This window comes from Physeter macrocephalus, unplaced genomic scaffold (assembly GCF_002837175.3).
Source record: "Physeter macrocephalus isolate SW-GA unplaced genomic scaffold, ASM283717v5 random_50, whole genome shotgun sequence".
In the NCBI taxonomy this organism is placed as follows: Eukaryota; Metazoa; Chordata; class Mammalia; order Artiodactyla; family Physeteridae; genus Physeter; species Physeter macrocephalus.
The window spans coordinates 1-24,756 of NW_021145338.1; the positions used below are offsets into that span (position 1 = coordinate 1).

The 24,756-nt window shown below is 55.4% G+C and overlaps 3 protein-coding genes across 5 annotated transcripts in view; 1 reads left to right on the top strand and 2 right to left on the bottom strand.

The window, feature by feature from the left end:
• Positions 1-6: 6 nt before the first annotated feature.
• POLR2A (RNA polymerase II subunit A) lies at positions 7-19,856 on the bottom strand (the record flags this gene model as incomplete). Its single annotated transcript, XM_007100653.4, has 29 exons — positions 19,677-19,856; positions 13,921-14,053; positions 13,642-13,778; positions 13,376-13,549; positions 12,901-13,182; positions 12,417-12,578; positions 12,088-12,308; positions 11,389-11,521; positions 10,779-10,903; positions 10,482-10,692; positions 9,741-9,950; positions 9,490-9,658; positions 9,206-9,300; positions 8,857-9,060; positions 8,478-8,700; positions 7,848-8,031; positions 7,300-7,471; positions 7,101-7,206; positions 6,805-7,010; positions 4,697-4,921; positions 4,303-4,549; positions 3,913-4,013; positions 2,869-2,973; positions 2,593-2,775; positions 2,101-2,304; positions 1,728-1,914; positions 1,505-1,618; positions 1,204-1,353; positions 7-1,101 (listed from the first exon to the last, which is right to left on the bottom strand). Coding segments are annotated over exons 1-29 (5,851 nt in total), but the record flags the coding sequence as incomplete, so codon positions are not given.
• A 577-nt stretch (positions 19,857-20,433) lies between these two features.
• Positions 20,434-24,756, bottom strand: part of SLC35G6 (solute carrier family 35 member G6) — a 5,947-nt gene continuing 1,624 nt past the window's right edge. Inside the window, exons 1-2 of one of the 2 annotated variants that reach the window (XM_028483616.1) lie at positions 23,055-23,936; positions 20,434-22,590 (exon numbers count right to left, since the gene is read on the bottom strand). In XM_028483616.1, coding sequence (XP_028339417.1) covers positions 21,580-22,590; positions 23,055-23,057 — 1,014 coding nt within the window. In that variant the 5' untranslated portion in view covers positions 23,058-23,936 and the 3' untranslated portion in view covers positions 20,434-21,579. Of the gene's footprint in view, positions 22,591-23,054; positions 23,937-24,756 lie in introns of those variants that run through there. The other variant, XM_055082249.1, reaches the window with a different exon arrangement.
• ZBTB4 (zinc finger and BTB domain containing 4) overlaps positions 24,210-24,756 on the top strand; it is a 21,964-nt gene continuing 21,417 nt past the window's right edge. For both annotated transcript variants that reach the window (XM_055082248.1, XM_024127676.3), the window contains exon 1: positions 24,210-24,345. The gene's annotated coding sequence lies outside the window, so the exon portion shown is untranslated. The remainder of the gene's footprint in view (positions 24,346-24,756) is intronic.

A 24,756-nucleotide genomic window follows, 5' to 3' on the forward strand; every position in this document is an offset into this window, starting at 1 on the left:
TGGGGCTGGTGGGCGAGTAGCCAGGGGAGGTGGGCGAGTAGGTTGAGCCTTTGGGGGAGGTGGGCGAGTAGGTGGGGCTGGTGGGCGAGTACTTGGGGGAGGTGGGCGAGTAGGTGGGGCTGGTGGGCGAGTACTTGGGGGAGGTTGGGGTGTAGACCGGAGAGGTTGGTGAGTAAGTAGGAGACGTCGGCGAGTATTTCGGAGTGGTGGGCGAGTAGGTGGGGCTGGTCGGAGAGTACTTGGGGGAGGTGGGCGAATATTTCGGGCTGGTAGGTGAGTACTTGGGAGAGGTCGGGGTGTACTCCGGTGAGCTGGGGCTGTAGGAAGGACTGGTTGGGGTGTACTTCGGTGAGGTCGGGCTGTAGCTGGGCGAGCTGGGGCTGTAGCTGGGTGAGCTCGGGGTATAGGTGGGAGACTGTGGTGTGTATCGTGGGCTCGAAGGGGAGTAGCTCGGTGAGGTCGGGGAGTAGCTGGGTGAAGTCGGAGAGTAGCTTGGAGAGGTTGGGCTGTAGTTGGGGCTCGTTGGTGTGTAGTTGGGACTAGTAGGCGAGTAGCTAGGGGATGTTGGGCTGTAGCTCGGTGACGTTGGGGTGTAATTGGGACTGGTTGGAGAATAGTTAGGGCTGGTGGGCGAGTAACTTGGGGAAGTTGGTGAGTAGCTGGGTGATGTCGGCGAGTAGCTTGGAGATGTCGGCGAGTAGCTGGGTGAGGTGGGCGAGTAGCTGGGTGAAGTTGGCGAGTAACTGGGAGAGGTGGGCGAGTAGCTGGGAGAGGTTGGCGAGTAGCTGGGGGATGTGGGCGAGTAGCTGGGGGAAGTGGGCGAGTAGCTGGGCGAGGTCGGGGAATAGCTGGGCGAGGTCGGGGAGTAGCTGGGCGAGGTCGGGGAGTAGCTGGGTGAGGTCGGGGAGTAGCTGGGCGAGGTCGGGGAGTAGCTGGGTGACGTGGGGCTGTAGTTGGGGCTGGTTGGAGAATAGGATGGAGATGTAGGGGAGTAGGAGGGTGAAGTGGGGGAGTAAGAGGGACTCTGGGGAGTGTAGCCCCCAGGGGAGCGGGGCTCGTAGGCAGGAGACGTCGGGGAGTAGCTGGGAGACATGGCACCCCCTGTGGGAGAGAGGCAGAAAGGCATTAAGTGATGGAGAGACTCACCCAGAAAGAAGATCAAGGAGGAAATGAACTTGGCCTTGACAGACAAGGACAACTCACCTGGTGAAGGGATATACGGGCTTGAGGGGCCTGGGGAGCCCGGGGAACCCGGCGTGGGAGACCAGGCCGGGGAGTAACCAGGGCTGAAGCCGCTGGCATCTGAAGCAGCACTGGGAGAGAAGCCTGCTGCCCCCGGGGTCATCCCGCTCCCTGTGAAGTGAGAGAAACGTTAGTTAAAACCAGAGCTGGAGCCCAACACACTCCCAGAGCCCCCAGCGTCTCCACACGGGGACCCCTTGTGAGCCCAGCCCACCCGACCTCTGAACCACCCAGAGGGCTGTCTTCCCGGCTGGCCACTCACCAACACTGGGGGACCAGGCGCCGTAGGCTGGGGTTGCGCCCTGGTTCCAGGGTGTCATGGCTGGAGAAATTCCTCCCATGGGACTGGGGGCCGAGCCGAAGAACATGCCGGTGGCTGCAGAGAGGCACACGGTGACCCACAAGGAACAGCCCCACGATTGGCCGCCGGCCCACGCGCAGCCTCCCCACGGCCCCACTTCCTCCTCGTAGCCCCTCGTACTCACGTCCGGCAGCCCCCAAGCCGGGGATGTTGGTGGGGATCTCCATGCCATACTTGCACTTCTCTGCATCTAGCAGGAGGTCAAAACAGCCAGTGCCGGCTGGAGCCAGCTGGCCCAGCATGATGTTCTCAGACACCCCCTTCATGGGGTCGCTCTCTCCATGTGCAGCTGCTTCCATAAGCACATCCACCTAAACCTCGGAAGAGGGGGCGTGCCGTCAGACCCCGCCCCCCATGTCCCACCACTGTTACAGCCACCCATCCAACCATGGAACCGCACTGAGGCCCATCGCACACAGTAGAGGATGCCCTCTTCCCACAGCAATCCCTCCTCCCTGCTCTCTCTCCTTCCACCCGCTCAGAACTTCTGCCATTACCGTTTCCTCAAAGGAGCACTTCATGAGAGGTCCGGTATCCTGGCGGTTGACTCCGTGTCGGGTGATGGCCATCAAGTGGCCACGACAGGTCATGGTATCACACAGAAGAGCCAAGTGCCGGTAATTGACGTAGGAACCATCGAAGGAGATGACGTGGTACAGCTCCCGCTCCAGGGCCTTCCGCACGGCTTCTATGCCCAGCACCTGGCATGGGGATTGCGGGGGTGGGGGGGGGGGTGGGGAAGGGTCAAGACCGAGTAACTGCTCTCCTCCCACTGCCGCCACCACCCAGATCCACAGAGGGACAGTCAGGAGTCAGGGAAGCCCATACGCAAAAGTGGATTCAGGCGTAAAACCACCTGACCAACCAACCCCTCTCCTGAGGGGAGAGCACGGACCACAACCACTGCCCGCGACCTAGAGAGGGGGCCTTGAGCCAGAGGGACCCAGGAAGAAGGCTGAGCTCTGGGAAGAAGGCTCGGAGGGGCTCACCGTGAAGATCTCCACGATGTCATTGGACGTGGTGCGCACAGGGTCCACGTCCTTCTCGCTCAGCACCCGCATGAGGCTCACGCCATCTGTCTCCAGGATCCACTCCTGCAAGGCCTTGAACTCCCCGTCCTCTGTGATGATGATCTTCTTCTTGTTGTCCGTCTGCGGCAAGTGCATGTACACCTGCAGGGGGACAGAGGGAGCTCAGGCTGGACGGTTTGGGGTGGGGAGGGAGGGAAGCCGGGGTGGACGGGCTGCAAGGAGGGAACGGCTGACCTTGCTGATCTGCTCAATGCCCTGCAGGGTCATATCTGTCAGCATGTTGGACTCGATGCAGCGCAGGAAGACGTCGTCATCCATCTTGTCCACCACCTCTTCTTCCTGCAACAAGAGCGAGTCAGCACTCCTAGGATCCTCCGATCTCTCCCCGCTCTCACCCCAAACCACAGCCTGACCTGGAGAGCCAGGTGTGGCCCAGACCTGCCCTCTTCAGTTCCAGTGAGGTTACTTTCTATCGTGTTTTTACGATGGTATTTAAAAAAAAACTCAGAAAAGGCAGCCACGCTCCACCACCTTAACACGATTCCCACTCTGTGTGCGTAATCCAAGGGCTCTAACAAAGCGCACAGCACCTCTGCTCTCGCCCTGGCACTCACCGAGCATTCGCCCGCCCGCTAACGCCTTGACGTGTGATCTCTAATGGACGTGCATCCACACATTCTTATCTACTCTCCTCCAGTTCAACAGTAAGTTCTGAGTTTTTATTATTAAGGTATCCACATTTGCTGAACAATTTTTTAGGAGCCATGCCCAGGAGTGAAGTCACTGGTCAAACATTTTCCTGGGTCTTGTTCCACCCGCTGTCACACCGCTTTCCCTAGGACACAGCAATTCCTACTGTCCGACCTGCCCTCACACAGGAGCCGCAGGGAGGAGAGAGCCAAGCGACACCCCCAAGTCAACACCGCCTGTTTTGGGGCTTTTTTTTCTTGGCCGCACCCCGCAGCTTGCTGGATCTTAGTTCCACAACCAGGGACTGAACCTGCGCCCTAGGCAGCGAAAACGCGGAGTCCTAACCAGTGGACGGCCAGAGAATTCCCCAACACCGTCTGTTTTATCTATATGGTTGCTCCTTCACATTTCAAAGATCTTTTGCTGCTAGAAGTTTTGCAGATCGTTGCTACCCACCCTCCCCCCATCTCTACTTTAGGTGGGGTGACTGGCACTCAACGCTGCTTTCACTTCAACGTCTTTGGTCAGGAACCAGATTTAACGGTTTTCTATGTCTGACGTATAAATTTCTGCTTGGGTCCCGTTTACCTCTTGCATCTTGTTTTCATCACTGTTCATGATGCGGATACGGAGCACCAGCTTCTCTGCATTATCATCGTTAAAGATGCAGTTCAAGTCATCACCGAAACCTGAGAGAATGAGAACAGCTGCAGGACTGCTTCTGCCCACGGCTGGTCCGCAGCTCTCCCCAGGGGGGCTCTCTTTCGGCTTCCCCTCCTTCCCACAGAACCCTTCTAGAAAGAGAGAGGCGAAACAACGAGAAGGAAAAAGCAGTGCAGAGGGGACCTGGAGAAGAGGTGCCCTGGAGGAGCAGAAGCAGTGAGTGGAAGGTGGCGGGTGTGGGCGCCTTGTCTGGGATGAGGGCACAGGGACAGGACTGGGAGGGCGGGGAGCCTAGGCAGGACCTCCCAGCCTCACCAGCATTGATCTTTTCGGCAATCTGCTCCATGGTCAGCTTCCGATCAGTCATGTGCTTCCGGTCCAGCTCCACCCGCAAAAGCCAGGGGGAGATTCGGGCCACATCAAAGTCGGGCATCTCGTAGTAGACATTCACCCACTCCTGATCCTCTGCCACCACCGTGCTCTGGGGGCTGGGGTCGTAGTAGATGGCCGTGTTGGCAGTCACCTTCCTCAACGTTGTATGTTCCAGGCGGCACAGAATATCCTGGGGAAAAGAAGGGATTCGTGACGGGCGCTTGCGTGGCTCCAAAGGCCTCTTCAAACCCACCTGCAGAGGGACTGACAAACCCCTTACTTAAGGGAAGGAGTCCCCTCTTCCTCCTGCCAGGAAGCCCGTAACCCCAAGCCGCACCTTGGCTCTCTCAGCATCTCGAGCAGACTGGCCCAGCAGGAAGACAGTAAGTGAGGGGGTCTTTGGCTTCTTGGAAATGTTGATGAGCTCCTTGAGTCGGGGTACACCCAGGGTCACATTCTTGGCGGACACACCAGCATAGTGGAAGGTGTTCAGGGTCATCTGGGTGGCAGGTTCTCCAAGGGACTGTGCAGCCAGAGCTCCCACCATCTCCCCAGGATGGGCCTGGGGAGTAAGAAGAGCTGGCCTCAGAAGAACAAATCCCTCCCCTCTGGTGAATGAGAGTGAGACACTGTCAGGGCTGGGCAGAGGTGTCTGGAAAAGGCAGAGGCTCAAATAAATCAGTCTTATTTGATCATCCCCTTCCTCAGACGGCATTTCAATTTACACCTGCCATTTAGCCCCCGATGTGCTGCACACCCAGGAATAGGGACTATGTCATCTAAACCCCGTATTTCTAAAAGTACTGTGTGCTAAACTTACAGGGTAAATATTCATTTGATAATAGTCTTCTAAGTGGGAAGCTCCCCAAATCCATTATTTTATTTTTTTTAATTTTTATAATTTTTAAAAATATTTATTTATTTATTTTTGGCTGTGTTGGGTCTTCACTGCTGCACGTGGGCCGTCTCTAGTTGCAGCGAGCGGGGGCAACTCTTCGTTGTGGTGCGAGGGCTTCTCATTGTGGTGGCTTCTCTCGTTGCAAAGCACGGGCTCTAGGTGCTCGGGCTTCAGTAGTTGTGGCGCACGGGCCTAGTTGCTCCGCAGCATGTGGGGTCTTCCTGGACCAGAGCTCGAACCCATGACGCCTGCGTTGGCAGCCGGATTCTTAACAACTGAGCCACCAGGAAAGTCCCCCTCAATGCATTATTCTAATTGAGATATAATCACATACCATAAAATTTAATCTTTTCTAAGATTTTTTTTGACATGAACCATTTTTAAAGTCTTCATTGAATTTGTTACAATATTGCTTTTGTTTTACATTTTGGTTTTTTGGCCACAAGGCATGTAGGATCTTAGCTCCTGACCAGGGATCGAACCCACACCCCCTGCAGTGGAAGTGCGAAGTCTTAACCACTGGACTGCCAGGGAAGTCCCCAAAATTTAATCTTTTAATTGGAATCATACAGTATGTAGCCTTTTCAGACTGGCTTCTTTACTTAGTAATACTATTTAAAGTTGATCACTGTCTTCATTTTTTTTTTTTTTTTTTTTTTGTGTGTGGTACGCGGGCCTCTCACCGTTGTGGCCTCTCCCGTTGCAGAGCACAGGCTCCGGACGCGCAGGCTCAGCGGCCGTGGCTCACGGGCCCAGCCGCTCCGCGGCACGTGGGATCCTCCCGGACCGGGGCACGAACCCGCGTCCCCTGCATCGGCAGGCGGATTCTCAACCACTGCGCCACCAGGGAAGCCCTGATCACTGTCTTTTTATGGCTTGACAGCTCATTACTTTTTATCACAGCATAATATTCCCTTATCTTGTTCATCCTTCATCAACGGATGAACATTTAGGTTGTTTCCACTGCTTGGCTATTATGAATAATACTGCTCCGAACATCTGTGTATGGGTTTTTGTGTGGACGTGTGCTTCCAATTCTCTTGGGCATATTCCTAGGAGTGAAACTGCTGGGTCATATGGTAACTCTATGTTTAAACTTTTGAGAAACTGCCAGACTGTTTTCCAAAGCAGTTGCAACATTCCCACCAGCAGTGTATGAGAGCTCCAATTTCTCTACATCCTCGCCAACACTTGCTGTTTTTCTAGCCATCCTAGGGAGCATGAAGTGGCATCTCATCGTGGTTCTGAACTACGTTTCCCTGACGGCTACTGATATTGAGCATCTTTTCACGTGTTTGCCTCTTCAAGGTTCACTTTTTGTCTCTGCAACGTGGGACTAACAGCCCCTCCCCTACTAGGGTCTTCTCAGGACTACTAAGGAATAAAAGGATAAAGCCTCCAACACAGGACCTGGTTCACAGCAGTGTCTCAATGAATGAGATCCATTATTATGCAGTTATGGGCAGAGGTGGGCTGTTCTCAGAGCCCAGAGAAATCAGCAGATCAGAGGAGAGAACCAAGGCTGGGGTGAGGAGTACAACACTCACAATGGCTTGGTTGAACTTGGACTCGATCTCCCCGAGCAGCCAGTCGAAGGCCTCTCCGCTGAGCCGAAACTCCTCGGCCATGCGGCGGGAGCACAGCGTGGACCGCAGGTGGATGTTGAAGAGCAGGGTGGCGTTCTCCTGGGCCTGCCGGCTCAGTGGGTCGTCCCCATTCACAATCACCAGCTTCTTGCTCAGCTCCTTGACCCCTAAGGGCCAAATGAGGGAAGAAGAGGTTGCAGACCAGGACGCTGCTAGCAGAGCCCGCCTGACCTCGCGGTCCTGAAGCAGGTACTCACCCTCTACCACCTTGATGGGGTGCAGGTCAGAGGGAAGGCGAGGGTTGATGTGGAAGATCTTCTGAGCGTTCCAGATCATGCGCAGCAGGTTACAGGGGAGGACAACCTGAGGCAGGAGGGAAGGAGGCAGGACCCCAGGTCAGCGACAGCCATGCAGGGCCAGCACTTCTCCAGCCCAGCCCTCCCCGCCCACACGCACCTTGCTGTCACCAGTTGGGAAGATGACCCTGAGCACCTCCCGGTCCTCACGCATCCGCTCAAATTCTCGCTCCAGCTCATTCTGAATGTGTGCGTTGCTCAGCACGTCCTTCACCACGTCCTCCTGCAGGGTGCGCCGCAGGGCCCTCTCATTGGTATAATCAAAGCGGAACCTGCAGGTGACAGGCGTGGAGTCAAGGGGCCGGAGGGCCCTGATCAGGGAACAGTGTGAGGCTCCTGAGGTCTGCAGCCCACAGGAACAGGGCTGTGAAGAATCCTGGGTGGGGAAACATAAGATCCGGACCCAAGGATGTCCAATGGGACTTGAGCTTATGCTCACCCCTCTGTACAAAGTGGGGACGGGTCTCAACTCTGGTCCCCATCCGTCCTCTCCCATCTTGCAGCTGCTGCCAGATGGGTGGGGAAGGGGCAGTATAAGGTCCACTGCAAGACACGGTCCAGGTGATCTCACCGTGTGGGGGGAGGAGAACCCCTACAACTCTGGCCCTGAGCCCAGGAGCAAGAACCACCCGCCTGCCGCCTCCTCACTTCTTCTCGAAAGCCTTGTTGGAAGGCTTGAGGGTAGCCAGGTTCTGGAACTCAACGCTCTCGCCCGCCAGGCCGTCTTCACCATAGCGCAGCTGTACCACCTGATTGATGGAGTTCCGCACGGTGGCATCATACTTCACCATCACCGACTCCATGGATTTGATCAGCCGCCGCTGGATGTATCCTGAGGGGGAGGGAATCAACTGAGGGACCCAGAGCAAGAAGAGGAGCCTCCCTATCTCAGGACAAGACCTGCTGGCCACTCTGGTCCTCAGGAGAGCCAGCTAGTAGCCTCTCATCTCCAAGGCCTCTCAATGAAAGCCATGCCCACCACCAGATGGACCCAGGGCCCAGTAGAGACCCCTAGGAAACACCGTCCATGTGATAGGTCAGGAGCAGAGACCCTGAGGCTCTAGCCCTGCGTCATGGAATGCTGCACGGCAACTGGAACAAGAGTGTTAGCCTAACTCTTGACCTTCAGTCTCTGTTCTTTCCACAAAGGTCAAAATTACTTCTCTGGGGATAGAAGACTTTAGCCTGAGAACCCCGCTCAAACTCCCCGGGGGCTTCTCTGCCCGCGGCCCTCTCTGGGACCAGCCCGTGGAAGGGCCCTGGATCCCAAGTCCTCACCAGTCTCAGCAGTCTTGACAGCTGTGTCAATGAGCCCCTCACGACCCCCCATGGCATGGAAGAAGAACTCGGTGGGCGTGAGGCCGGCCAGGTAGGAGTTCTCCACAAAGCCACGGCTCTCAGGCCCATAGTCATCTTTGATGAAGTGAGGCAGAGTCCGGTGCTTGAACCCAAACGGGATCCGCTTGCCCTCCACGTTCTGCTGCCCGACGACAGCAATGACCTGGGGAACAGAAAAGGTGGGGTGCATCCAACTCCCTCTGCCTTGAGAATAAGAGTTCCCCATACTTTTCCCCAAACTCCCCCGGCAGCACACCCCTTCCCTCCTCCCTCCCCACCTTCAGTGTGGCCCCAGTTCTGGAAAGACAAGGCTCCCCACCTGGGAGATGTTGATCTTGGAACCTTTAGCCCCGGACACAACCATTGACTTAAAGTTGTTGTATTCAGACAGGGATTTCTGGGCAGAGGAGCCAGTCTTGTCTCGGGCGTCGTTGAGAATGCGGTTCACCTGGTTCTCAAAGGTCTGCCGCAGAGTGTTCCCCGGGGTGGGCTCCAGCTCGTTGTTATGCGCCTTCTCGATGACCTGGGTGCACGGGAGCAGGCTGAGTTCTCAGGGAGACATCAATCTCTTCTGGTCCCCGCCTCTCCAATCCCAATGTCCCCTTCACTCCTCAGTTCAAAGCCACTGAGAGCCTCTCATTCAGTCCTTGCCCAGCCTTCCCTCTCACCTCTATTACATCCTGCTTGGCCTTCTTAATAGTGTTCTGAATGTCTTGGTAAGTCTTAGAATCAGCAATGGAGTCCCCAATGCCAATGGTATGACCTAGGAATAAAGACAAGCATCGGCAACACCTTCTTTGGACTCCCAAGAAACGTGGGATGGAAACACAGCCAAGAGAGTAGATGGAGGGACACCAGATCCAAGGGCGGGAAGAGAAAGGGATGGAAGAAGAGCAGTAAGAAGTGAGACGGACTGCATTTACAGAGGACTTGGTAGAGCCCCCAGGCTTACCCTCAATGAGGAGCCAGTTGTTAATGACAGTCTGAATGTTGGAGTAGAAGAGGCGGGTGATGTCATGACCCATCTCTAGGTAAGAGATGTGGACCAGGGAGCCAGCTGATGTGCCCAAAGACTTCTTACACAGGATGCCCATGATCAGCTCCCCATTCTCCACCACCACCTGCAGAGAGCACCATTCACAGCCCCTGCTGTGGCTTCCATGTCCAAAGCCCTTCCCCACACAACCAGAAGCCAGGCCCTACCTTGGTGTCCCCGGGGGAGATGTGCTTGTAAGGGCCACTATCCTCATCGTCGGGATGGGTGCTGTGGGTGCGGATACAGTTGATGTGGCCAGGTATGATGAGGGAGAAGATCTGCTTCCCTGTCCACAGGGGCCGGGGCTTCAGGATGGCTGGCTGTGGGACCTTGCCATCCCACGTGGACAGGAACATCAGGAGGTTCATCACCTCCCCCTGGAGAAAAACAGCAAGAAAGACAAGAAGTCAGAACTGGAGGTCTCACCTCTTGGGAATGTCAGGGGAGGCCTCGCTGCCCAAAGGGGAAAGCCAGACTTTGAAGGCAAAGGGAGGGCAAGAAAAGTGTTTTCCAAACTTTTACTAAAAACTTAACTGTGATAGTGAGACTTTGGGATTGTTTTTTCTTTAAACAGTAAGTACAAATTACTTTTAATAATTAGGAAATAAAGAGAAAGTAAAAAAGAAATAGATAAACAGAACTTCAACAAAGTCTCATTTCTCTCTTCGCCTTGGCTTTCCAGATGATACCTAATATTACGTGACATTTTAAGGAATTACATGGGGAGCTAAAGCCATACACCGTTTTTGGCCTCGATCTTTGCTCACTCCCTTTCCTTCTGCTGTCTCACATACAGGTCAGCGCGGAGCAAGTCAGGGCATACATAAGTCACTGCTCCTCCCCGCGTCCCTGCTGTGCTGGGCCCCTGCCCACCCAGGCCAGGTTTCCCCCAGCCGGGGACCACACACCCGCTCCAGGAAAACGTCCCTCTTGGTGAATTTGCGCACTGCGGTCAGCGTGTCCTGCACGATGCCCATAACCGGGCGATTGCTCTGGGGGGTGACAATCATGCGTGGCACCATGGCGAGCTCCTGGATCTCGGCCCGCGTCTCCAGGGACTGTGGCAGGTGCAAGTTCATCTCATCCCCATCAAAATCGGCATTGTACGGAGTTGTTACACTGTAGCCAAAGAGGGAAGTGAGTCGGAAAGATGCCGCGGTGAGACCCAGGGAGCAGCCCAGCCCAGCCCCAGCCGGCGGACTGACCTAAGATTCAAGCGAAAAGTAGACCAGGGCAGGATGCGAACCCGATGCCCCATCATGGACATTTTGTGCAAAGTTGGCTGCCGGTTGAAGATAACAATGTCCCCATCGCACATGTGCCGTTCCACCTGAGGAGGTGAGGTGTGGGAAAAACCTCAGTGAAGGAGGTATGCTAAGAATGAAGTGATAGGGGACCTAAGATGCTTTGAAACAGACGACACTGTGGTGTTATTTCACTTGAAACGCTTATCAACCACCAGCTTTGGGCCAGGCCCTGGGCTAGATTCCAGGCTATCAGGGAAAACAAAGACATTGTCCCCAAACCTCAGGAAACTCAGCTGGGAGAGAAAACCGCGAGAGACTCTGAACATGAAGCCGTCTGCTCTGTTCCCCCCGGGTCTCTTTCTGCCCTGTGTCCCTCTTGCTGCCTGTGGGTTTACGTGACCCCCACCTTGAATGCCAGGGGCTGGCAGCTACAAGCTTGCCTAGGACAGCAGGAGTCTTTTAAGCTTGGATTCTAATGAACAGGACAGCCTCAGACGGCCCACTCCAGCTGGCCCCCAGTCCAGAAAGCTTCCTGCTCGGGTAAGAGAGGCCCTGGCCTATTACATGCCTTATAGCCAGTCTGCAGGTGAAGGTCACTGGGCTTGGGGTGGAAACGCAGGTCAATGCGATCACCGTTGTCCCGGATGATGTACTTAGCCCCTGGGTACTGGCTGTTCCCCCTGCGCACTAGTTCCTGAAGTCTAGGAAGGAAAGGGATGCAATGAACAAAATGCTTCCCAAAAAGCCCTTGTTGCCACCCTCACCCCAAAGCCCCAAGTGAGAACCCAAACTTCTAAACTTCGACACTTGGGACTTCCCTGGTGGTGCAGTGGTTAAGAATCTGCCTCTGCCAATGCAGGGGACACGGGTTCGATCCCTGGTCTGGGAAGATCCCACATGCCGCGGAGCAACTAGGCCCGTGCGCCACAACTACTGAAGCCTGCGTGCTCTAGGGCCTGCGTGCCGCAACTACTGAGCCCGCATGCTGCAACTAGAGAAAGCCCGCACACCCAGAGCCCGTGCTCCCGCAACAAGAGAAGCCACCACAATGAGAAGCCCGCGCACCGCAACAAAGAGAAGCCCCCGCTCGCCGCAACTAGAGAAAGCCCGCACGCAGCAACGAAGACCCAACACAGCCAAAAATAAATTTAAAAAAAACATAATGATGATGATAATAATAAACTTCAACACTCTCTCCTTCTTGCTCCGAGCCCATTCCCCCCACCCTCCCCGACCCCTCCAGGCAGGGCTTCTGAACTGAGCACACCTGTCAATGTTGAAGGGGGTGACGATCTCCGCAAAGGTCATATTGGCGGCAATGGAGCGAGGCACGCCAACCTGGTCAATGGAGAGGTTGGGGTCGGGGGTGATGACGGTGCGGGCCGAGAAGTCCACCCGCTTGCCCATCAGGTTCCCACGCACACGGCCTTCCTTGCCCTTCAACCGCTGCTTCAGGGACTTGAGGGGACGCCCAGACTTCTGCATGGCCTGTGAGGAAACGCAGGGTGGGGGGCACCCCAGCAGTCAGCACCGGCCCCCACCCGGGCCCCCTCCCCTTTCCTCCAGGCGCAGGGCACGGGGAGCCCGTCCACCCACACGAGGCAAGCCAGGCAGCTCGTTGTCCACCATGGTGGCCACGTGGAACTGGAGGAGCTTCACGTCCTCAGCGATGACATGGGCGGCCGCGCCGTTCTGCTCGTTGCGCCGAAGCTGATTGTTGATCTTCACGATGTCGGCCAGTTTGTGTGTCAGGTCATCCTGAGGCAGGAAGTCAGAGCCATCACAATCCAGCCGACCCTGAGCGCTCAGCCTGCATGTGTCAGCACGCGGCGCCTCTCACCCTCCCTCCACACCACCCTGGGAGGCAGCTCGGGGCTCTCGGTTCACAGATCCAGAAGCACCTTTGTGAGCTCTAACCTCCTTAAGGGGCTCACTAAGCTCACACAGCCAGCAAGTGGCAGGGTATCTTCAGGCCCAGGTGACCCGTCCGTCACCCTCGCATGCCTTCGCCCCCCACCACCAGCCTCCCTCCGCACAGACGCCTGGCCTAGCTGAGCGGCAGGGCCCTGAAGGCGCTGACCTGGTTGCGGGCAGAGCCCTGCATCACAACGGCGGGCCGCACGGAGAGCGGGGGCACAGGCAGCACGGTGACAATCATCCACTCAGGCCGGGCGTAGCGAGGCTCCATGCCCAGGACGAAGCACTCCTCATCCGAGATGCGTTTGAAGATCTCGTGCACCCGCTCAGGACTCAGCAGGATCTTCTTCTCCTGAGAGTCCTCGTTGACGTGCTTCCACTCTGCATACAGCTCCAGGCCAGAGCGCCGGATCCTGGGCTGGTACCGTCCACAGCCGCCATGGCCCTTCAGAGGAGACAGAGGGGCCATCAGAGCCCAGAGGTCGGGCGTTCTCCCCCGACACCTGGCCGGGCCAGCCCCTCCCGCTCTTCTGTGACCTTCGGGCTCCTGCTGCTTCCACTGCCTCCCCATCTTCTTCCCTCAGGGCCTCTGGGACCAGCCCTCGCCCCCTCCCAAGAGTCTGGGCAGCCCCGGCTACCTTTTCCTTGGTCAAATCCTCATCGCCCTCAGGCTGCTCCACGCCGAACTTGTTGTCCATCTCCTCCCCGCCCTCGCAGATGTTTTTGCCCTTGCAGAGGTCATAGACGTGTGTGAGCCGCTTCTTGGGCTGCCCCTTGGACTTAGCCAAAATGTCCTTGATCTTTGGGTTGTTCTGGGGACAGAGCAGAGCGGGGTCAGTTGGGGCCACTCCCCTGCCCAACCCCAGCAACCCCTCCCCCAGGCCAGAGCCCCTCCCCCACTCACAGAGTCCACAAGCAGTTTGGAGCAGAAGAAGCAGACGCAGCGCAACACTTTCATTGTCTTGACCAGGAAGCCGACGTGGAACACAGGTTTGGCCAGCTCAATGTGGCCAAAGTGGCCAGGACACTCTGTCATGTTTCCTGTGCGAACGCACACACAACACTTTCCTCCCAGCACTCACCTCAGAGACCAGGTCTCCAGGTGTCCACCCCCAGTCCTGGCTTTCAGTAAGGACAAGCCTCTCCCTCCCTCTAGGGTCCTGTGCCGGCCCCCAGCGCTCACCTGCACAGGTTTGGCAGCGGCCAGTCCTCTCAATCACCCCCTGCCTCGGATCCATCAGCCCCCCAAGCTTGGGGCGGCCTCCCTCAGTGGTCTCTGGGTATTTGATGCCGCCCTCTGTCACAGACATTCGTTTCTGCAGAAAAGAAAGGCCAATAACAACTAAATAGGATTCCTAGTTTCCAGACTTCGTGGCTGGGGAGCTCTGTACTAAGGCCTTAAAGAACCCCAAACTACTTACAGAAGAACTAAGCAGGTTTAGCCTGAAGCGAGGGAAATGGGGGTCAGCGTGTGTGATATTTGACTGTGGAAATGCCAAAGTCAAGTATCGCAAGTCAAAAGCTCGTTCCGTCACTGTCTGAGTGGGAGGGGGCGCTCAGACTAGTGCATGGTCAACTCTGGGCTCCGTACAAGTCACCTACCTCTAGGACTCGAACCCTGGATATCCTACCGGGTTGAATTCTAGGTCACTGTCATCTACAGAATTTAACAGCAAAAGAAATAAAAGTTGTTTCAAGAAGGAAAAATTCAACGCCTTGTTTCTTCCCCAAAGCTGAAATCAAGGCCAGAACCTCCCTGTAAGGCACCCCCATCATGACAGCCCAAGTGTTCTGCCCAAGACATGCTCCTAAAGTTAGGCACTCTCTGCCCCCATCCTTGTCACCTCCTCCTTCTCAAGGGACTGGGTCAACCTGAACCCTTCCATGTTCAGATATTTTAGGATAGAAGAGGAGAGGGGGGCGCTAGAACAGAGGTTGTTGAAAATTATCTGGAGCAGAAGTGAACCCTGGAGCCTCAAGAGATGGAGGCAGAGCCAAGGGCCGGAATCCTGGGAAAGGTGGAGCCAGGACTCAGCGGGACCAATTCAGTGGAGGAAAGGGAGGGAAGGACGGGCTCAGAAGTAGGTACAACTTGGAGAAGAGATTTCTGCTCTGAGCTAAAGGCTGTTCAAGGAAACCTTTGGCATCTTTCCACACACTGAAAACCAAAAACTTTAAAATTAGCTAAGCTTTGGTCCACTAAACTTCCAGAGGGAAGACCTTAGAAGAATTTAATAAAAGCTTCTATCTGAGTGTCAACTTCATGCCAGGTACCAAACGTACCTAATGTACCTTGTTTCTCTTACCCTAACCACTAACGTTCTAGGAGTGATTTCCTATCTCTTAGACATGAGAAACCTGAGGCTGTGTAAAGTGACTGCCCAAGGCCTCAATCTCAAGAAGCCTGCAGAAGTCACACCCACCCCCCTGCGATCCCAAACATATTCTCATCCCGTTCTACTACACTGCAGCGGAAACAATTAAACTCTAGGATTTGAAGCAGCACTATTTACAATGGCCAAGACGGGCTTCCCTGGTGGCGCAGTGGTTGAGAGTCCGCCTGCCGATGCAGGGGACACGGGTTCGTGCCCCAGTCCGGGAAGATCCCACATGCCGCGGAGCAGCTGGGCCCGTGAGCCATGGCCGCTGGTCCTGTGCGTCCGGAGCCTGTGCTCCGCAACGGGAGAGGCCACAACACTGAGAGGCCTGCGTAACACACACAAAAAAACCAAAAAGCAAAACTAACAAAATACAATGGCCAAGACATGGAAGCAACCTAAATGCCCATCGACACATGAATGGATAAAGAAGATGTGGTACATATATACAACAGAACACCACTCAGCCATAAAACGGAGCGAAATAATGCCATTTGCAGCAACATGGATGGACCTAGAGATTATCATGCTAAGTGAAGTCAAAGACAAATATCATATGACATCACTTACATGTGGAATCTAAAACATGATACAAATGAACTTATTTACAAAACAGAAACAGACTCACAGACATAGAAAACGTTTCCCCTTTGGTATGGCTACCAAAGGGGAAACGGGTGTCTTGGTCTGCTCCTTAAACACTGCCACCCCCCCAAGGTTTTAGCTCATCCACACTTCTCATCACACCCAAATGTTATGCCATGATTCTCACTACTTACTCACAACAAGTCTCTACCCTCCAGGCCTCACCTTTCTTCTGGACTTCAGATTAACACACTGAACCACCTACTGAACCCCCTATAGATATTCCCCTGATAAATCAAATCCAACATGTCTAAAAGCAAACTCCCTTCTCCACAAAAATCTCTCCTTTTCCTTTAGTCCCCATCTAAGGTAAAGGAACTCAAGTCAGAAACCAACACTTACCCTTCCTTACCCACACTCATAAAGCAGTGGAACAAGCATGGCCTGGAGTCAGAGACCTCTAATTTGCAACTCTAGCTCTATCACTTACCATCTATAAAACCATTAAGGATTGAATTATCCTGCTTAAACCCAGGACGGAATAGGTGTTCAATATATGACAGCTGTTATTATCCAATCGTTCACCAAGTACAGGTTGTTTTTACCTCCTGAACAAACAGTTGTTGACTCTTGCCCCTCTTCTCCATCCCTACGCCCACTGCCCTAGCTCAGGCCTGTCCTTTGTAGTACGCATCCAAGCGTCCCATGGCTCACCAGCCCTTCTCTCCTACCCATCCATACTAGGATCAGGGTGCTCTTTCTAATTTGGAAATCTAATCTTCATACCCTCTTGTTCTCAGAATGATATCCAACTTCGGCAGGATGGCTTACAAAGAGTTTTAGGACGTTTCTACCTTCCTTTCTTCCTCCACATCAGTAGCTGAGTCCCCAGGAGCCCCCCTATCACCCAGCATATGTGCTCCACTACTTGGGGTCTTTGTACATGGGGTCTTTGTATCTCTGCTTGGGATGCCCTCCCCACAAGAAAAACTGCTATCTGAAGCCTCAGCTCAGGCACTGCTTCTTCCAAGAAGCCTTTCCACAGCCTCACTAGCCAGACTGGTGAGTCCCACCCTGTGCTTCCATAGTCCCTCCATCACTGCAAATCTCAAAATGCAATGAAATGACCCACCGGGGTTTGTCTTCCCCATAGATGATAAGCATCTCTCAGGCAGGTAGCATTCCTCTATCACCCTGGACCCGATGGCTCTCAATAATTGTTTGTTAAACTAAACTAAACTGCCTTAGGACCCTCCACTGCAGGGAAGTGCCCTCGAAGAACTTGAGAAAAAGAAAACAAAGAACTTGAAAAGAGACAGAAGCTTGTTCCCTTACAGTCAAACCAATAATCCTCTCATAATGGATCTAATTAGTCACTGCTGGGTAGAAACCAAAATGGTCTACAGGTGCAAGGCTAAGAGGTTCTGAACATCCACCACGCTCGTCAAGATGACCTGATGAAATCTCAGGGAGACAGGTCTGTGGTAACTAAATTCACAAAGCTGGAACCCCATCAGCTGCATCGTGTCTGATGAGAAGCACAAAGAGGGGGTTTGCTCACCTTGAATGAAACACAAAAGAGCAGGAGCAGACCTGAATCTGGCTGCCAAAAGAGCCCCTAGAGAGAGGCCTAAGGAGAGTAACACTCAAAGCTCTTCACCTCCCTCCGCTCCAAGCCCATGCTCACCAGGCCAGCCCCCTCTGAGGACTCCCTCTGCTTCCGGGCATTGAGACTGAACCAGGGGCTGTCCTGGAATGTTCTGGACTAACCCTCTACCATAAGTTATACTTTGAATTATACACAAACTACTTGAGCCCCCAATCCTTCATCCAAACACTGGTTTCTCACTGCCCACGTGATAACAGGTTAGATACCCGAGGTCCCCCGTCCTCAACATTTATGCTCCAACCACAAGAGATTCCTCAAAATTCCTTTTCTTCCCATGCCCGCCCTTCCAGCAAACTTCTATTCATTTTTAAGACCCAGTTCAAACGTCGCTTCTTTATAAAGTGTTCTCTAACTCTTCTTGGCCTTATCCACACCCCAGCACCACTCTTATCCCTTGCTCCACACTGATTTTTGCCCAGTACTTAGCAACTGCTAAAAACCCAGCTTCACAAAGATATGACGTCATCAAAAGGGATCTGGCGCCACCTAATGCTGAAAGGGAACTGCCCAATCTAGCAGCTCCCAGGGCATCAGGCAGACGCAGCTGTGCTTCCGTGCTTCTCTTAAAAATTTAAAATCTCTCACTGGGCGCCTGGGAGTTTGCTGCGGTGCCTCAGCAGTTTGGGCACAGGGGATCAGGGGGTTTAACCTACGGAGAAGGTCTTGTTCTATTGTAATAAACCCTGAGTTATTCAATAAAATCCTTACTAATAAATAATTAAATGATTTATAATGTCACAAAATGTTAAAATAAAAATCCTTCTACATGTATCTTTATGTACCTGTGCAATTATTTCGTTCACTCATTCATTCAAGTAACTTTTATTACATGCCTATTATGTGCCAGGGACTATTTGAGATGATAGAGAAACAAGTGAATACAAAGTCACTCGTGAAATTTACATTCTACTGAGGAAACAAAAGAGAAAAACTAATCCTTTCAGGTACTGACCAGCTATGAAGTAAAATCAAGTCAAGACTTGGGGTTAGAGAAGGTTAAGGGTTTCTGCCCCTGGTATCAGCCCCCAAAAGCCTTCTGCATTTTTCAAGTGTTTTACAGTTTTTTTTTTTTAGATTTCAACCTTAACCCCATCTGGAATTTATTCGGTGTGGTCTGAGTTCAGGAGGTTCTAACTCCTGACACAACTTTCCTACAGCTGAGCCTCCTCCTCTAGCAAACTTGTCTCCATCCACAAACAGAGCCATTCAATTCCATTCTCTCCAGCCCACTAGCTTCCTCCAGTTTGCTCCACAAAGGGGTCCAAAGGGCCAACAGCTCTCCCTCCTCCCTGATCTTTGCTGCTTCCATTCTTAGTTCTCCTCCCCAGTCAGTTCTTCACAGGACCATCAAAGTAGTAATTTTTTAAAAATGTAAACTTGATATCACTCTCCTGCTTATAATTCTCCCATGACTTCCTACTGAAAATAGAATGAAATCCAGATTCCTTACCATGATTTATAATATCCCACCTGGACTGCCCCACCTCATGCTTCTCCAAGAATGGTTTAATACACTCCTTCTCACCCACTACACCCCAGCCACCCTGGCCCCCTTTCAGCCCCCGAGGCACACCAAGTTATTCCCTCCTTCAGGCACTTTGCACTTGCTCTTTCCTCTGCCTGAAAAGCTACTGACCTAGAATCTATGGCCTAGGAGACTGGCTGCTTCTCATCATTCGAATAATGTCACCTCCTCAAACAGGCCTTCCCATACCCTGACACCACCCCGTCTAAAGCAGCCTCACCTCGGTCACTCTCCATCGCATTACACCGTTTCACTTTATGCAAGGCACTTGCCCTTAACTGAATTGTCTTGTTCATTCATTTATTCGTGTTTACTGCCTGTGTCCCATGCCCCTTCCCAAAGAAAGTGCTCTAGAAGGCAGGGTCTTTGTCTTGTTCAGCTCTGCATCCCCACCGTCTGTCACGTCTATCACGTAGCAGGTGCTCAATTAATAATTGTAGAGGGGGAGGGAAAAAATCTGGGACTTGGCTTCTCACCCAAAGGATTCGTGTGATATCTCTTAACGTCGGTAACTGCGGTGTGGAGCCAATCAACCTTCTCCCCCTCCAGCCCCTCCTGCGGCCCGGCCCCTAGCTCGGACACAGAACTAAGCTTGCTGACCCCCTAGGAAAATTTGATTCTCGTTGGCCGCGAGGCTGGACTCTGCACTGCCTCGGCGCCGCTGACCCATCCTCCCCGCCTGTCCTCCTTTGGGCAGGGAAAAGCGCCAAGTTTCCGCGGCGGCCGTCAAGCCCCGCCCGCCACGCGGGCGGGAGGAGGAGTGAGAGGGCAGAGCCGCTTACCAGTTCATCCGGACTGAGGACTCCGAACTGCACTCTCTTGATGGTGCGCAGCGGGCATGCGCTGTCCCCGGAGGGGGGGCCACCCCCATGCATCGCGGAGGCAGGCGCGCTGCGCAGGCGCAAACCTCACTACAAAAAGCCTGCGCCGCCTGCACCTAGGTGCTCAGACCCTGTCGGGGCGGCCGCCGGGAAGGACCTCCCCGAGTTGGGAGGAAAAAGCCGGAGGAGGAAAAGGTGGGGGAGGGAAGAAGGCGGGGAAACGAAAAGGGGCGAAAGGAGTTCTCCTCCGCCTTTCCGGAGATTTTTCGTCTCCCAAAAAGAAAATAAAAAGAGGAAGGGAAAGGAAAAGGTTCTGGGGGAGGAAGAAGAAAAAGGGTAACGAATAAATAAGTAACCGGGCTCCTGAACGGCAGAGGTTACGGCAGTTTGTCTCTCCCCCTTCCGGGAGCCGCCTTCTTCTCCAACCGCCCCGGCCGCGCTCTCGGCGCTTCTGAGGAGCGAACTGGCCGGATGACGCCCTTTATAGATTCGCCCTGGCATTCCCCCGCCCCTTCCTTTCCCGCCCTCCCTTGCGCTACGGGGTCGCCTGCGCCGGCGTGCACGGGGCGCGCGCTCGCGTCGTTGTTCCTCCCTCCCCGGCTCCCTGGCTGGGTCACCTTTTGAAATGACGAAGTGGAAGGGAATTTTTTTATCCCGCCGCCTCCCCTCGCTACTACCTCCCTCCCTGAGGTTTAAGGTTTGAAGATTCGAGGGTAAATATAGGCCGCTTTTATTATAGTTTGGCGTGTGGTTTCATCTTCAGCCAAAGTTTCTCATTAGTATCACCCCCCCACGCTGGAAAATGGTCTGTTCTGAGATTCGGTAATGAAGGAGGCGGGGCCGGTCGGATCCTCCCAAGTGGGTTCCCGAAGAGGGGGAGTACTGGAGCCGTCCTTGGTCATGAATATGCAGTAATCGTGCTGAATATGCAAGAACAGATCAACATGGCGAGGCCAATTGCTCGTCCGGAAGTAGCTGATATCTGTCGAGCGGCCACCCGTCCTGGGACGGGTGGGCATCTCCTAGCCTCTAATGGGGCGCTGTACGGAGCTCTCGTTCAGGATCCTCGATCTGAGCCGCTCGAAGAGGTCTCAGCTCAGAGGCCTTCTCCGAAGGACGCTGGCCACTGTCCGGGAGAGATCACGGGACCGCGACAATCCAGGAAGAGCAGATTAGCCATTGGGTGGGACACAAAAGTCCTGGGGGACTCAGGGTCAATGCATCTGAACATTAGGAAATCCTACCCCTTATAGAATATTTCAAAAATGGGGCGGGGGGGTGCGGGGATCCCAAGGGATTCTCCAATAAGAGCGGGGGGTAGGACTTCCACTGTCCTTCCAAAGCAGAGATGACACCAACTGCACAGCCACATTCAGAGTGATCCTTGTTTGATGTCAATATCACGTCACCACCCCAAGGTGGGGAGGCATAACCACGAGGAAGGGAAACCATCGCTCAGGGAAAAAAAAACACACTCCCTTCCCCCACCGCAGCTGCTTGCTCTGTTTGCCTGAAAGCCCCAGACACTGCAGCCCCAAGGCTTTTCTCTCTGCCGCTGAGGGAAAAATCCTCCCGGTGGCTCTTGGCTCTCCTGCCTCAGCCTCTTTGATCTGCTCCTCAGACCTCCCTTCAAGCCCCAGCCTAAACTCCAAATATGCTGCTCTCCAGGCTTGTTCCAGGTCTTCCAGGCAGTCTTCTAGGCAATCCCTCTCCACCGAGTCCCCAATTCACCCTTGACTCCAAGGGGTGTCACTCTCCCACACCAGTTCTTTTCCAGTCACTTGTTCTCCCATGTTTGTATTCCAGTTTTTTCTTCTATTTACCCAGTCCCCCCACCCCCACCCCCAGGCTCTCAAGTTCGACCTCACTCCACCTGCCCTTCCCTCTCATAGCTGAGGTTCTGGGCGGTGATGATGGCAATGCTGCCCAACACGACCCCTGCCCCCATGATGTCAGAAGGTGCCACGGTCTCAGAGAGCACATAATACTGCAGCATCAGAGCCACCACCACCTCAGAGTGCAGGACGGCGCACACCAGGGCAGGGTGGGCCTTGGTGACCGCATAACTCACACACACAAAGGAGAACAGGGCGAGGATTCCCACTGCCCCCACACAGCTCCAACTCAGAGGATCGTTAGGCAACACGGGGGTCTGCAGCAGAAAGAGGCCTGGCACGGAGCCCACCAGCCCCACCAAGCCAAACAGGAAGGCCACTGTCAGTAGACAGGAGGGGAAGTCCAGGGAGCGGTACACCAGGAGGCCCAGCGACAGTGCCAGGCCACCCAGGAAAGCAAGCACATAGCCCAGGGCAGTGTAGAGGCCTGTGGTCCCCTCCTGCAGTGTCCCTAGTCCAGGTCCCACAATGATGATGAGTCCCAGGGTGCTGCCCAACAAGCCACACCAGTCATAGCCACTGAGACGCTGGCTCTCGAGGCAGAGGGCGAGGAGAGCAGAGCAGACGGTGGAAGAACCTTTGCGGACGGTGGCAGCGTTGCCAGCGGGCACCACCTGAACCGCACTGTAGGCGCATCCGATGCTGAGGACGTTGAACAGGGCGTGGAGGCAGGCCCGGCCCCGGACATTGGGAGGTCCCAAGAGGGGGTCACCACGCAGTTTAAGCAGCAGGGCAATAGGGAGGTGGAAGAGGCATCGACAGATGAGCAGCTCCAGCGAGGGTAAGTGGGAAGCCTGGTAAGCCATACGGGAGAAGGGGCCCACGAAGCCAGCGGGCAGGCCCCCACCCAGCAGGGCCACGAGCAGGCCCTTGGTGACATCAGAGGGCCGGCAGCGCTGGTGCGAGGGGAGGCTGGACGGAGTGGAGGGCGGTGATGGCTGGGTGAAGTCGGGCAGGTTGAAGTAGGGGTGACAGCCAGCCTGTTAGGGAGAAAGGAGCGCGGCATTAGGGCAGCCATAGTCCAGGGGACCTGGGGTAGGGCGAATGCCAGGCTGGGTTCTGGGACCCTGTAGGGCAGTAGAAGGGGAGGCTGTCTTGCCGAGAAACTCTTGGGAGCTAGAAAGGGTCTGAAAGATGGATGAGGTGGTACAGTGTGGGCCTGGAGCAGGGAGTGAGCAGTCCTGGAGCACCGTGTTTCTCTGGGTAAGTTGTTCCCAGGAGGAGAAGAGGACCCAGGCATGCTCTGTTGGTTTGAGGAAGGGGAGGCGGCCTCAGATGCTCTGTGTCTGTGTGATGTCACGGGTTCCAGGGACATCTGGGAACACCATTATGAATTTCGCTTGTGGGTGTCTAGGAAAGGTGGGAAGTTTTAGAAAAGGAGGGGGAAGGGAGCAGCCAGGAGCTACAGGGAAGGGGGCTGTGCTCCCCTGCGGGCCACACTCACCATCTTTCCTTGGACTTCCTCCTCTCCTCCTGGCTCAGGGGCTCTGGGCCCTTCAGAGCTCCAGCCATTGTGAGCTAGTTGGAGGGGTGGCAGAGTTCTTCCCTGGAACCTCCCTGAGGTGGGGGTGGGCCGATTTTCTCATTGTTTCCAACTCTGCTTGCTTTACATTTTTGTGACTCCAAAGTCTGTCTGATTCTTTTTTTCCTCTTTTCAACTACCTCTGTGATGAGACATGTTCGGTTTTTAGTTAAGTTGTTTATTTATGTCTTGCCCGATTTCAGAGAGGTTTTATGGAAAGGACCTCTGAGGGCCAGCTCCTCTTTCTCCTGAGTTTTGAATTTTTGAACACCTGGGAGGAGTCTCTGGGACTGTCCCTCTGGAGTTTCAGGAATGTGTTTCTCCTCTGTGTGCTTCCACCTGGTGGTGTTGGTGCTGTCCCAGGAGGTCCACACCAAGTCCTCTGCATTTACGCAGAGTATATACATGTGGATATTTCTGCCGGTGGAAACAAAATAGCAAGCTGCGTGTTCATCTGCGCTGGTAGCCATTTACGTGTACCTGTTCTGTAGGGCTGGGGCGTTCCCAGCTCGCGGCCTGGGGGGGGTGCGGAGGGGTCCCTGTGCGTTTCTGGAGAGGGAGTGTGTGTATGTGTGTGCTTCTCCAGGGCTGCCCCTTTGAGTGTGTTGAGGCTGGGTCTGCGGGTCCCATTGGGCCTGATTGTGAGCCTGCCACGTTGTGTGTCTGCGGAGAGGGTGTGCGTGCTCTGGGCGGTGTGCACCACTGAGTGAAGGGCGTGCAGGGGGCGGGGGGGGAGGAACCCCTTCCCAGGGAGTGGGTGGTCGTGCGGCCCCGCGCCGCTGCTGCTGCTGCAGCCAGGCCCGCGCCTAGCTCGGTGCCCACCCGTCCGGCCGCCCTGCGTGGCGCCGTTCCCTTCCCGGTATCGGTCCGGGCGCAGGCCGTCGGGCGCGCTCGCCCCGAGCCCGAGCCCGGAGCCTGGTGTCTGTGCCGGCTGCGCTGCGCCAGCCTCCTCTCGGCGGCGGCGGCGGCGCTGGGGGGGTACTGTTTCGGGGGGTGGGGGTGGGGGTAGGACCGGGGCGGGGGGAGCCGATGATGTCAGCGGCGGCGGCGGCGGCGGCGGCGGCGGGGCCGGGCCGGGGCCGGGCGCTGGGGGGGCCGGGGCCGGGGCCGGAGCCGGAGCCGGAGCTGGAGCTGGAGGCGGGCGAAACCGGAGCGGCCGGGGGCGGCCACGGTGATGAGTCGGGCCTGGCGGACGCGGCGCCATCGCAGTCAGGTGGGCCCCGGGGCGAACCGGGCAGGGCCAGGGCGGACCGGAGCCAACAGCCGGGCCCCCTCCCCGCTGCCCGGTGCCGCGGGGGCCCAGGCCGCGCCCCGCGCCGCGACCGCTCCCCTTTGGGGTTGACCTGGGGGCTCAGGGGTCGGGGGCTGAATCCGGCCCCGCCTCCAGGCGCGCAAGGCGCTGGTGGGGCGACTAAGGGGGCCCGGGTACGGCGTCCGACCCAGCGGCGGCCGGGGGGCGCGATCGCCTGGGGCCGTGGAAAGGGCCGCGCTCATTCCCCGCTTGAAGGGTTAATTCTGCAGCCCAGTGTCCCCCTCCCCCCGTGGGGCACGTTGGGGTGGGGCGGGGCGGGTGTGAGCCCGGGCCGGCGCTGCAAGCCGCTGGGAGGGTGATGGCGTAGGAGCC